At 42.8% G+C, this 14,542-nt stretch overlaps 1 protein-coding gene across 1 annotated transcript in view; it reads right to left on the bottom strand.

The window, feature by feature from the left end:
• Positions 1–2,331: 2,331 nt before the first annotated feature.
• The window catches only part of FIGNL2 (fidgetin like 2), a 55,053-nt gene continuing 42,842 nt past the window's right edge, over positions 2,332–14,542 (bottom strand). Inside the window, exon 2 of the mRNA XM_063293636.1 lies at positions 2,332–5,146. Coding sequence (XP_063149706.1) covers positions 2,973–5,135 — 2,163 coding nt within the window. The 5' untranslated portion in view covers positions 5,136–5,146 and the 3' untranslated portion in view covers positions 2,332–2,972. The remainder of the gene's footprint in view (positions 5,147–14,542) is intronic.

A 14,542-nucleotide genomic window follows, 5' to 3' on the forward strand; every position in this document is an offset into this window, starting at 1 on the left:
TTGGCAAAACAAGTACATCTCTGAAGAGGGTGAACTCTCTGCCTTTTGGAGGACTTGAGTCCTCCCCAGTTAAACAGGTGTATTAAATTTGCTGGAACTTAACACCTTTATTGTATTTTTATTCTTTATTTGTGGAAAAGGAAAACAAATTGCTGGTTTGCCATCACATTTTGGCGAGGTGGTCTTGAGGGGAAGGCAGAATACTAGGGGTCACAGAAAAGGTCTGGGAGCCACACAAATCCAGCCTGCTCCTGAACTGGGAACATGTGTTTGACCTACTGCACTATCAATATAAAAATGATGCTCTTTATAAATGGTAGATGTAATTTAATTTATTATCCCACATAGTCAGATGGTCCCTGTCTACTACACAAGTTTAATATTTGGGGGTTTATCTTTGATTAATCTCTGTCCATATTCTAAGAAGTGTTTTTGTACACCTTTACAAAATGGGAATGTTCAGACACAAGAACTGTCAGTTAACCTTGGGGTTTGAAAGTTTTTGAGGGGAGAGGGAGGCAAAAGATGACTTAAACCTGTATGTATACAGACTGAGGCCTTATATTATGCCCAATCTGGAATTTACACATTCAACTAGTAGGTTCTATCTCAGTGTTTCTCAACCTCAGCAACTTTAGGATGCATGCTGGCTGGGGAATTCTGGGAGTTGAAGTCCACACATCTTAAAGTTGCTGAGGTTGAGAAACACACCATTCTGTCTGAACTATTCAGTATGGCAACATACTGTAACATAAAAAAGACAATGCAAAATAGGCACATGAGAGCCTCCTGTGTAATGGCCAACTTGAGAGGGTACAGGTCTCCCTTAAGTGCACAAGATTCTGTTTCCAACCATTTTTTCATAAATGCAGGATTTGTTATGTTTACACAGAGGGTAACACCATTCATTTACAGAAAATCCCTATCAGACATGCCCTCCCTTCACCCATACACACACCTGTAAAAGTAACAGAATAGAGAGTAACAGTACAAACCTACACAGATTTACCTGAGAATTGTGTTCAGTTGACTCCCAGGTTAGGGGACAAGAATGCAAGTAGGTGGAAAAACCAAGTAGTGCAGGGATGGTTGAAAATAAACATCCCAGCTCCATGGCTGATGTATCTCTCACCTGCTCTGGATGGATCATAGGAATAGTATGGATTTTGGTGGATCCAAAGCCTCTCTTGGCATGGCCCCTTCTGCACCTATGACTCTGGAGCACAGATGATGGCCCAGCACTGGAGGTTTCTCTACCTCCAATGAAAAGCTTAAAAGGATGGAACCCCTAATTCATCTGCAAACTTTCTTTTCCACATGCAGACACTCACTGAATCCTATAGGCCAGCTTTCCCCAGTCTGACTCCTAGAATTCTCAGAAGTGGCCAAGTTGGCTGGGGAATTCTGGGAGTTTCAACCCAGGCATCTTGAGGGCATCCAGGTTGGGGAAGTTGCCATGGCCCTTGGGATAACTTGACAGGGACCACAGGTCCATGTTCTGTTTTGCCTCAAAATAGTTTGGGAAGCTCAAATGGATATTTTCCTTGATTACAGAAGTTTTACTGTAAGAAGTCCTACAAAAAGCATAAGAAAAGGAAACATGACTTGGCCATTTGGAATTTGGAAATGTAATGGAAAGATTCCTTTAAAAAGTGGTACTAGCCATGGCTTTGAAACTACAACACTAATACTTCTTATACTTTGAAGACACATTACTCCACCTAAATGCTATGGCAAAACTGCTTTCTTTAAACAAAAAGAATAAAGTTATGGCATTATATATTGTGAAACGCCCCTGAAATACATTCAACTTTCATCTTTGTAACAACTTCAAGTTTATTCTTGCTTTTTTCTCCTATGTGCCTTATAAAGCACCTTTGTAATCCCTCCAAATCATTTTTATTTTCCTTGAGTTAAAAAAAAATGCAAACATTCTTTTTTGAGGTAAATTATTTTTCCTGAGTAGTTAAAAAAAGAAAAAAAACCCACTACTACATACATTACAAAAATAAAAAAGAGCCTAGTTTATTAAACAATCTACATTTTAAAAAATCCCAACCCCCTTCCCTCAAAACCTATTGATGCCATCTGCTGCATGGTAAGATATGCCTCTGAAAATGAGCTTATGTTGTGATATAATAAGTGAAAAATCCATAGGTTGATGCCTACAGAACTGTCTTTCTTAACTGGAATTCCACAGAACTGTGCGGTTCTGCCAGAAATCATGCTTGAAAAAAAATTCGGTATTGTTTTTTTTTACTTTGTGTGCCAGGCAATGCTAGCACTGACTGGTGGGAATTTTTATGCACAAACTTCGCTGCCAGCCTGCCACTTTGCTGTTGTTGTAAATATTGTAAAATATGGATGGTGTAGGTTAGAAGTGTACTGTGGAGTTTTTGTATTTTTTTGCTATCTTCCTGCAGGGCTTCCCTGAGACCTGAACATTATTTCAAGGGTTCCTCCAAGGTAAAAAGGTGGAGAGAGGCTGCTACTGAAGTGTGAAGGGCCAAACAGAAGTGTTTGAGATGTGCAGCATTAAAAAGTTGCTGGGAAGGGGGTAATACCTGGTGGAATATTTTACAATGCTGGCCTGGAATGGGTTGACTAGAAAAACAGATTAGTAATAAATAGGTTATCCTGAGTTCATTGAGCAACTACTTTTCATTAACAAAGAGACCTGACAACCACCACACAGTCAAACTTTCAGACATTTTTAAAAAAACAAGCTGCACGTCAGTCAGTCTAGGGGAGGTCTTGCATCCAATTGGTGTGGCTTTTTTTTTTTAAGAGATGAAAACGACTTCTCACCCTTTTCCCTATTTTCATAGGAGGGGAGGCATGAGACCTCTCGGAGACTGGAACCTGCAGCGCCCCAAGGCTTTTAAGAGCAAGCAGGGAGAATTCAATGCTTTCAGTGGCTTCCTCTCAAACAGACTAAGGATTATCTGGAAAGAGGAACAGGCCATTCCCCACTAATTGTGAGACCCATACATTTTATCCCATTCCACATACAGGTCCAGCTCCTTCTGAGAGGCAGCAGGGTGGATCTTGCAGAAAACACTTTCAAAATCCTTGTAGGAGGTGGGTTGAAGTTGGCCTGGCAGGCTATGCAGTTTGTTGGTCCCTGCCTGCTGACAGAGCTGCAGGAGCTCACTGCCCGAATAGCTTTCAGTAAGTTGGACAATGGAGGCCATCTCCCTCTCACTGAGACAGTAGTTTTGCTGAGCTAAAGCGTGGTGCAGAATCTGCCGCCTAGCAATGTTGTCTGGTGGGGAGATGTAGAATCGTTTGGCAAACCTTCTTTGGGTGGCTTCATCCAGGTTACCGGGCCTGGTGGTGGTTGCTATGACAACCACATTCTGCTCACCTGAGGTAGCAAGCTTGTCCAGGTAGGTGAGCAACTGGGACTTCAAGATGGCAGTGTCTTCCAAGAGAGACTCTACATCGGTGAGGAGGATAACAGCAGGCTGCCGACAGCTGGATATAAAGAAGGTTGTCTGTAGGATTTTCTCAGCTTCAGCCTTCCACTTGGAGACCAAGGCGGTCCCACTGAGCTTCAACAGGGTGGATCCCAGCTGCGTAGAAATACACCTGCTCAGCAGGGTCTTCCCTACGCCACGAGGCCCAAAGAGCAGGATGGTTCTGGGTGGTTGGCTTGCACCGGTGTATGCACCAGGCCTCAGGATGGGCCACACAAGCTCTTCCTCAATGGCAGCTTTAACAGAGACTTGTCCCGCGATGTCCGTCCACTGGACTGGAGGGCCACAGTCAACTACCTTATTGTTCACCAATTCCAGAATGAAAGGGTCCACGGTTTTCAGCTGCTCTTCTACAGGCTGGCTGCTGTTGTCACTACTGAACGCTGGTGGTTTGGGCTGCATCCGTAGAGCAAAGGAGTCTCCCTCATGCTCCCCATTGGCAGCTGGAGGAGTGAACTTTTCAAAGCTCTCACTAGCTCTCAGTGGGGCTTCACTAACACTGTAAGCTGGAGAGACCAATCCTTTCATAGCCTGGTTGTTGAACTTCCCAATGGACTCCTCGGAAGCCACTGTGGTCGCTACCACTCCTGCTCCACTTGGCCTTTTCCCACCTTTGAAAGGCACCTCTGAGCTCCGGTTGAATCCATTCCCTCTACATTCACCACTGTCGGACATCTGATATGGGGACTTTGGTTGCTCATAGCTGTATTTGCGATACCTGCCTTCGCCATCATCCTCCCCACCAGCAATATCAAAGGCCTTTCTTTTCAAAGAGCTCCCTGATTCGCCACTCAAAGGTGCTACAGAGAGAGGACTCTGATAGCTGTAACCAGGGACCACAGGGGGGCGAGAGGAAGGGGGAATGGGTGTGGGGGCAGCAATGCCTGAGGGTAAATATGAGGCTGAAGGATGGGGAGGGTGGATGGCACCATAACTGGGCTGGGCTGGGTAGCTACCTGAAGCATAATTATACATAGGTCCTGAAGAAGTGTATCCAGGGACAAGGGTGGTGGAAGGATGGCTGGGCTGCAAGAGGCCAGAGCTATGCAGATGAGTTGGTGGGTGTGGAGGGGGAAGTGCTGAAGTGGGCTGGCTGCAATAGCCTGAGGGCAGGTAGGCTCCACTGTAGCCTGAAGGATACTCCTGAGATGCCCCAAGGCTGCCAGATGTGGTGGGTCCTCCACAAGTGTTACTGGGATAAATTGAGTCAGACAGGTTAGTGGGGACCACGGGGGAGGTACCAAGACCGTTACCCGGCGTGACAGGAGGAGGAACAATCCCCTTGGAGCTGGATAATCCATCATGCATTGGGGTCAGAGGGTAAACTCCTTCGGAGCTGTGGGCCATTGACCAAGGCTCCACCTCCCCCTTCTGTCCATTGAGGGGTCCAAAGGCACCGTCCCCATAGGTGTTGAGTGCTGATGGCCGGTCATAAGGGGAGTCCAGGACTCCTGAGTACTTCTCCGCATACCTCTTCAGCAGGTTGGAAGCAGTCAAAGCAGATATGTCATCGTTGGCCCAGGCATAGTTGAAGCGCTGCCGACTGTTATGGTAGAGATCAGATTTGTGGGCAGGTGAGGAGGTGGTGGAGGAGACATCAAGGTGCTGCTCTGGCCACTGATTCAGGGGCTGAGCATGCTCTGGTGTCCAGTGCATCTTTGACAGAGCTAGAAGGAAAGAACAAAAGGACAAGAATTAACTCTAGACCTAAAAGGAAATGCCACTCTGAAACAGGCCTGTGGGGCTCATTTGAGAATTACCTACTATTATTACTGCACAAAATATGGAGACTATTTGTATGCATTTTCACAATAACCATGCAAATTAGAATAAGCTGGATGAATAAAAATGAAAAAATGAATAAGCTCTGAGTGTCTTGACCAAGAGTGTACTCTAAGCTTCCTACATGTCAGGCCCAGCCCAAGAACAACGATGAGTCAGTGCATTCAAACTCCAGTTCTTTGCTCATACTGTACAGACAGAATCTTGCCAGATTAAAGCTACTCTGACCTACAAGGAAATAACCTGGGAGACTCTAGGGCGGGTCTATCCTGAACCTCTTCGTTTTCCTACCATTGCTCCCCAGACTGTGTGTCTGCTTATCTCCTCCACCTCCTTGGAATGTGTTCCCTCCTTCCTGAGAACCAGTGGCACTGCCGAAATCCACCTTACTATGTGAATGCCTGAGGTCAGTTCTACTGCTGGATCAGCTCCACAGTGGGGCAGCACCTGGTTAACCTGGGCTGAACTTAGATAGCAAAACGCAACTGAACATAGTACCTGGATTAGCGGCACCTGGAAATACTAGGGCTGGAGACTAGACGATATTGAAAAAGCATACTGGAAGAACACAATGGCAAATCACATCTGTATAACTGCCTGGAAAAATTACATGAATCCCTATAGTCCCCAGGAACAGAGCTCAACTTCAAGAATTTACTTTTATCACTAGGTAAAGAGTTGCTTAGCTGCCTTTCTTTCTTCAATAAATTTAGTTATTGGTGCCCCAAGATCGGCACATGTGACACCACTGCTGCGCGAGCTGCACTGGGTGCCAGTTTGCTTCTGGGTCCAATTCAAGGTGTTGGTTATGAACTTTAAAGCCCTACATGGCATGGGGCCAGGTTACCTGAGGGACTGTCTCATCCCCTTAACATGGACCTGTCCCACTCAGTCATGCAGAGAGGGCATGCTGCGAACCCCACTGGTAAGGGAATTCCACCTGGCGGGGTCCAGGAGGCGGGCCTTCTCTGCAGTGGCCCCCGCCCTCTGGAACATTCTGCCCCCGGAGGTGAGGCAGACCCCTTCACTCCCGGCCTTCCGGAAGAACTTGAAAACCTGGTTCTGCTGCCTTGCCTGGGGTTGGAGGGGCACCAGTTTTTCTTGGGGGTGGCTAGCACCATAGATCTCTCCCCAATGAATAAGATCTTCACCTCTTGGATTTTATATCTATTTTATTTATTGGTTGGTATATTGTAATTTATATGCTTTTAATTTTTGATTTTATTGTAAACTGCCCAGAGTCCCCCTTTTGGGAGAGATGGGTGGTAATAGAAATTCAATCAATCAATCAATCAATCAGAAGGCGCATTAACACATATGATTAGGGCATGTTGTCTGGTTGTTCCATATTAGTTTTTTATTCTTATCTAATATTGTTAATTATATTTTAGCAAGGGAGTTAAGAGTTTTCCTAAAATATATGTATTATCCATAGTCACTTCTGTATTTCAGTACAAGAGTGGTCAATCTATGGCCTCTGGGCTGAATGCAGCCCACAATTCCCCTTTCATAGCTCTAAGAGGCCCCTTTGGCCCCGGTTGCTAAAAAAACCAATAGCATGATCTTTTTTTTTTTTTTTGGCCATTTTCAAGTGGGGAACATCCAAATAGTAGTGTAAGCCAGAAAATAACATAATTAGAAAATTAAGAAATCTCCAGAATTCTGCCACAGACTTTATCCCACCCACCTGTGTCAATCCACCCATTCTGTGGCCTTCAGCCCTCCAGAACTATTAAATGTAGCAGCCTTTAGTAAGGCTAAAGCCTTCTATAGTATGTAATCTACTATGTAATCTATAGTTTAGTTTACATCTATAGTTTAGTTTTCATAAATGTAATACTGATAACTTTGCTTGTCTTTTTCTGATGTTTCTAGCTCTATGGTTTCTGATGGTGTGCAACAACTCAAACTATGCACTTTATTCCAAATGTGATCCTACCTCAGATTTTGGGAGACTTCCAGCCTGTGGAGTAGAGTTGACCCATTAGGCTGGTCCCTGGAAGCCTGGGGGTGGGGGGGGGGAATCTTGTTCTGAATGTCATCCATTAGAGTCAATAAGATTGCAATAAAGACCACTTCCTGCAACCCTCCAGGTGGCTCTGTGCTTCCCTGTGCTCAACAGAGCTGACCTTGTTACCTGGTGATGAAAGAAGGGATGACCTCTTTGGCTCCATCATCAGATGACTGACTCTATGGGGCAAAGTTTCTGGTTCTTCCTATTGCCAACAGGTACCCCACTCAGAAGTCCTGCCATGAAGCAATCCAAACCACAGGCTGGTGAAGATCCCTCATTCTTGGCGTTATGATACTTTCATCTTTTAGTCCCTTTCTTATTTTTATTCCTAGAACTGTCTTCAGTAAAAATGTTTCACTGAGCTATCCACCATGATGCTGAAACCATTTTCATAAGTAATCATAGCCCACCCAGATTATGTTACCAGAAATATGTAATTAGGTTGGTTGATCCCAATAGGCAACTTTACCCTTATTTACACAGAATCTTATTTGCCATTTTGCTGCCCTTCCTCCCATAAAAGGTACTTTTTGGAGCTCTTGGCCATCAGCTTAGCATTACGCTACCTGAACAATTTGATGACATTCCCAAAGGCAACTTCTTTGGATATCTGAACCCCAGACCTTGTATGAATATTAATCAATATTTGTTGCAATAGTGCTTCATTTGAGCCCTCCCTGCTTATTTTTATCGATTGCCAGAAATGACTATGCGTTCACTGTATTTCTTAAATTTTAAATAGTCATCAAAGCCAGAAAGGAGTTTTTCCAGGAGCCCTTGGTAATGGGTCCATCAATAGCTTTTTGAAACACCAAGTACTTAATGTAATGTATATTTGAATACACTATATTTATCCACGCTGCTAAATAATTGTAATCTCTCTGGCCACAGAACCAACAACACGATGTGCATAGCTGATGTGATTATGCCTAATCCAGAATCTTCACCTGTCTAAGCAGTTTTTATTTAATATATCTTTTGACTGAACTGATGGATTAATAGACAAATATACATGTGGCAGGCACTCTAAAAAGTAAATCAGGTGCCCATAAGGCAATAGGAAAAAAAGACACAGTACAGCTGAACTTTCATTCAACTGGTTGTGGTGTGTGGCTCAGAATTAGACTGCAGTAACAGGAGAACAAGCTCTACCTTGCAATAAAATGAAGGAGAAGGAGAAGGAGAAGGAGAATTAAATTTATGTGCCACCCAATCATGAACTTGGAGCTTTTTACAAAAACTGTTCCTGCTTTCAGCCTAATGATACAAATCATATTTCAGGGCCACCTCAGATGATATCCACGGAACCACAACATGAACTTAACAATCCAATAAATAGGGCAAGAAGACCAGATATTATGAGAATACGGGGGATCTGATTGCCACAGTCTCATTAGATTTTGCATTAAAAAAAATAATTTTGGTTCCTATGCCATACACAGTTTCAGATGCTGGCACCTGGCACCTGAAGATGTTGCCAACCCCAATAACTTGCAAGCTAAACTCTTGCTTTAAAGATCTACTGTGTATATAGAAAGAGTGATCTAAATATATATGAGGGCTTTTCTTTTGCAAGGATTTATCATTAATTCAGAGGGTTCATGTTCATAAAGCCATAGCTTATCATTCATGATTGACGATAATCAATGTGGAGACAGAATTTTCTAACAAGAATAGAGCATAATTTATAGATCGTCCTCAACGATCGATCTATTTCAGTCTAAAACTTTTTGTATCCCTTTCCACCACATCAAGATCCAGCGGGGCGCCCTACCTCAAGTACCTAGAGCAGTGTTTCTCAACCTCAGCAACCTGAAGATGTGTGGACTTCATGCTGGCTGGGGGAGTTCTGGGAGCTGAAGTCCACACATCTTCAGGTTGCTGAGGTTGAGAAACACTGCTCGGGAGGGCAACTTTTGGCCCTCTGGATTTTGCGGAACTCCAACTTCCAACCTGCCCACCATTGACAATGCTGGCCAGGGCCCTGTGAGTGACAATTCAGGAACATCTCAAGGACCAAAAATGTGCTTGATGGTGCAGTACAAGGCTAGCAAAGGCAACAATCCCAACAGCAACTAACATTTGCCTATTAAAATAGCAGCAACTACTAAATGTTTGAGTAAATTAAAATGTTGTAAATGAGAGTAGCGTTGGCCCCAGGCAAAACGCTATGGGGAGGGCATTTGTAACTAGATTCCCCCTGCTAAGAAAGCCCTCTTCTTTCTAAGCAACTGTTGTCTGTCTGATAGAAAACACATACACGCACAAAGAAAAATGGCCTTGGAGGGACATTTAAACAATGGGGGGTTCATATGGAAGCTGGTGCTGTTTGGATACTGAAAGGTCAAATTATTATATGTTTTTAAAGTAAAATTCAGCATCTTGAACTGAGCCTAGACATGTGATGAAAGAGGCCAAGTTGTTTCAGAATTAGCTTGAAGAAGCAGTATGCCTTCAGTGCAGTTCCTGAACTGATCCTCAGGAATGCTCACATATAAAGCATGGCAGTAATTCCATCAGGAAGCGATCCCAACATGGATCAAGGTATATCAGCATGGAAGGAGCACCATCCTTGCATCATTCTTTACTCTCTTCCCTCCTTTATAGGTAGAGGTGGGTGTAAGAATGTAGATGCATGTATGTATGTCCTGAAGCATATTACTAGAGGTAACTTGGCCCACTTAACTAACAGTATTGTCCCTACCTAAAGGAGCTGCTTTTTATACTGCTTTTTGACACTGGGCAGCCTTTTCTTAAGCCAGTGACTGCTAGATGGGTTGAATTTCTATTTCATCATCTAGCACACCATTGTTTGGGGATATTGGGAGATAGAGTCCAACACATCTGGAAGCCACTGGGTTGGGGAAGGCTGCAGGCAGGCCAGCCAGGGCTCTTTTAAACTGGCAGAGTGACGCCAAGAAGCCCACCCCGGCCCTTCCCTCCTTCTCCGGGCTCAGCTGCTCCATCACAAGTCGGCAGAGGAATGCACACAATGAAGCAATCAAGGGCAGAGCTGGAAGAATGCTAGCAGCACATCATTCGTCCTGACTTAAGTAACTTTAATTGCACTGGGCTGGTTTTGGTGTTCTTTTCTCTCTCCCCACCCCCCCTTTTTTTTTACCCCAGACCTGTGGGTTTCTCATCCTCCTGCCCTAATGAGCAAAGACATTTCAGAAGCCTTGCTGAGGGGCTAAGCAAATTCCAAAAACCTTCCAGGCTCCAGAGGGTGGAAAAACAGAGCTCTGGGGTGAGGGGCTGAGGCCATGAACACTTTCCACATTATCCAGGCAGATACCACCTTTCCTGCAACGCTGTCTTTATGGATGTATTTTGTAATATTTATAACCTGCCCCAACCCTCTGGGGTGGCTTTGTGGTGGAAGCCCTAGCTTTCTAGCGCTGGGTCTTTCTTTTCTATTGTTGGCCCATGGCTGTGTGTGTGTATTCTTGCTCCCCCTTCCCCTGGCAGGGTTTCTCCCCCTCTCCTCATTTGCAAGGGCCTCAGGGGAAGGCTGGGGTGGGGGGGTGGCGCGGGAGAGCGGCCCCCATTCAGCCTTTAAGCCACTTGGTGACCACAGCACAATTAGATTACCTAATGCTTTAATTGACTTATATGGCATGTGTCCTTCCACTTTGGATATCAAACTTACACAAGAGGATTTAAATGGCAGGTTTAACTGGGCTTTCTTCAGCATCCTGCCTGCATTTACTCACTATTATATTAGAGGGCACAAGAACGCAAGGTCCATAGAGGGGTATTCTTGCTGCCAATACCACCCTTGCCAGGTCCCATCCATATCCCTGGCCAAATAAATAAATAAATGGGTGATTGAGAATTAAAAGAAGGCACTCCACAGGGAGAGCTTTAGAAACAGGAAGACAAAAGAATAGAAACCTCCCAGGAAACACTACCTTTAGACACGCAGTTCCAAGCTATATGTGGGGTGGGGTATCTGTTGGGGGGGGGGAATGATGTCATTTGCTGAAATAGCAACAGAGACTTCTGCACTGCATTAACAGCAGTGGTAAATTATTAAAGAAAAGGGCATCTCAGGAGGATCAGGAAAAATACGCTGTTGTTTTAACTCAGCAAAGGGAACCCAGCATAAGATACTACCTTTCATGGTAGGTGTTATTTAGCAGAAGCAAGGTGTCAACTAGCTTTCTTTCACTGAATTAATAGAATGAGGAGGGGCAATTGGCATTAAAAAGAAGAAACTGCTCCCTTCTCTGCCTTCTCCCAAAAACTGTGCCAGGGCTACAGAAATCTAGGTTGGCTAGAGGCAGAAGGAAGGAAGGAAGGAAGGATTTCAGGGACTTGATCTCTGAAAAACATATTTTCAGTCATTAAAAAGCCTGATGTTGGTTTTTTATCAATCTGAAGCTTATTTATTCTTATTTTCTTTATTTAATTTATATGGCCATCCACTTGCCAAGTTGTGCTCAGTAAATTTTAATTAATTGAATTTTCCAGTCTCAGAGTGAACTCATTAGTATTTGAGACATAGTCACAGTATCTTACAGAAATCATCATGTTTGTTCAGAGAGGAGAAACTTTAGACTTTGAGATTTTGTGAGTGCTTAAACTAAAGCCCCCAAATCTTTTTTTTCCCCCTTAATATATGAGCTTACAATGAACAAATTCTAAAATCAGGAATATTTTATGGGTTGCAAAACTGAATTATGCTTCCACAGTGACACAGATAAAATTCCATTTCTGACTGTCCTTCACATTTTAGTTTTCTTCATATGGACATGTTTGTATGTTTAACTGGGGAGCTATTTCGCTTTTACTCAGAGATCTATCTAGAGATTGCAATCTCCTTCCATCCACCCCTGCATCTAGCTAAATTTTACCCTAAAGCTTTGAGGCCACAGAGCATACAAACGTAAGTTATGCAGATTATATTTTTCCTATTCCTATTAGGCTGTCAAACAACTGATGATTCTTAAAGTGATTACCTCAGCACTTTACCAAATGATGTGGGGAGGAGGGGAAATCATGGAGAAAAACAGGAGAGATACCAAAGGAAAATAAATATATCTGAAAGGGAGGTAGGAAGAAAGCAGATTTTTTGTTTTGTGACTGCCAGTGTTCAAGTATTGCCTGAACAATTTGTTAACAAGCTACAGCTACTTTCTTCTAATAGGACATTATGAAGAAAAGTTCAAATTAAACCATTCTAAAACAGTGAAATTTTGTCTCAGTCTGTAGACAAACTGAGAGATACCCGATATGTATGTCCATCCAAATGTTCTGAAAACAGCACCAGACGTGCACACATATCTTTTCAGCCATACATTTCTAAGCTCATTTTTAACAACTACATCCTACCACTTTTATGCTTTAAAAACACACACACACAATCACACACACACTTTTTTTACTTTGATTTTAGTTTGCTGGAAATTTAGTGTGTGAGAGTTCTTGACCACTCACAGAACTAAATGAAAGGCAGTATATGAATCTAATAAATAAATACTTCCTAACTTTCACAAGACCAACTATTGTAATACATTTTAAGTAGCCCAAAAAATATTTTTCTGGATTTACTCTGTTGTAAAGTGTTAAATTTTCAGATTTCAAGCAGCAGCAGTACATAAAATAATTGTTTTAAAAAATCAGCTAGGAACATAGTCTCCAGTGGAAGGATGCGGCACAAATGTTTTGGAAAATAATAATTGACTTTGGTTTTTATTTATCTTGGTTTATTGCCAACTACTAAAGTCTTTGGGGTTTTACAGTAATGCAAATGAGCTCATTCGCATTCTCAGCTGCAAAAGATACCACAGGAAAATTCTAATTCCCAACACAGAGGCCTTAAACCAGAAAAAGTTGATTATGCTCAGTTCCATTGAAAGTAAGGCAATCTTTACATTTAACTTTTTGGTGGTTTCAGTAAGGCCTGAACCAACCACGAGAATTTAATTTAAATGGATTAAATCCCGACTCTCCAGTTTTTCTAAATAAACTCTAGAGCATCTATTCCAGAGCTTGAGAAATGGAATTACAAAACTAAGAATACTAAGGAAGAAATTACGACATCTAACAATTGGAATTTTGCTTGTGTGCATTCTACCCAGTTAAGTCCTTAATTCTAAAGCCTCTGAGCAGCTTTTTTGGGATGAAAAATGTGAGTGAGGTCAAGACAAAAATGGATTTCAATTAAATACTTCAGTGAATCTAATTATTTCACAATGTATTTTACCATTTTCTCCTCTTGCTGTATTTCAGTTCCATGACAGCTTTTGGAAGGGCTCTGCAGCAGGGCTGTCCATGGTGGGGGTCAAAAAAGTCAAAGTGGACATTGTGACGGTAGGGTTGAAACCCCACCCCCCTTTTTACATCCATCATGTCATGCACAAAAAGGGGCAGGGCTTTGATTACACAGTCAAGGCCGCCATCTTGACTTTAACCCTCCGCTGCAAATGCCCCTGTCCCAGAGGCCATGGCTAAAGCTTTGGGGACTGTAGATCATACCCTCAGAGCTTAAGTTATTTTAAATAGGGAAATTACTTAATAGCCTAAAGCAGTGTTTCTCAGCTTTGGCAACTTTAAGATGTGTGGACTTCAGCTCCTAGAATTCCCCAGCCAGCAATGAATATTAAAGCAGAATTCAATCCTAAGGACATTATCAGGAAATGCATCCCACTGAATGCCATATCAACGTGTACAGGACTGAGCGGGACTTCAATTGAAAAGGACTTTAAAAAAAAGTAAATTTAGGACACGTACTTAAGTAACAAAGGGAATAATTAATTAAAGCAGACACTCAAATATCAATGTTTAACAATGAGCGTTATTAACCATTGAAGCAAGGTCCCTGCAGGGTAAAATTCTGAATCATTTGCACTGTTCCAAGCCAGGATGGGTTATTCTTCTAAAAGCTCTGCTTTTAGATTAAACACAAGTCTTTGGAACTGATTTTAGATTTACTGAGAGGGGCTGCTGCTAGAAGGTCAGGATATGAAGACATGTATCTGGGTCTCCATCGTACGAAGAGATGATAACTGAATTTTAGGAAAGGAAATCATATCTCAAAGAAAGGAAAAACACCTAGCTATATTTATTGTGGATGAATGCTAGGGACAAAAGGCAACATATCTAAATCAATCTCTTACCTTTCATTTAAAAAAAAGGAAAAGAAGAAAAGAAATGGGGGGGGGGGAGAGAAGAGAGAAGTCAGGCATTTGAAATGGAACGTGAATGAGCATTCCCAGAGAAGGCAGATGTTTCAATGAGCTCCCTTGGCAGTGTGAGAAAATTA

This window comes from Candoia aspera, chromosome 2 (assembly GCF_035149785.1).
Source record: "Candoia aspera isolate rCanAsp1 chromosome 2, rCanAsp1.hap2, whole genome shotgun sequence".
Taxonomy (NCBI): Eukaryota; Metazoa; Chordata; class Lepidosauria; order Squamata; family Boidae; genus Candoia; species Candoia aspera.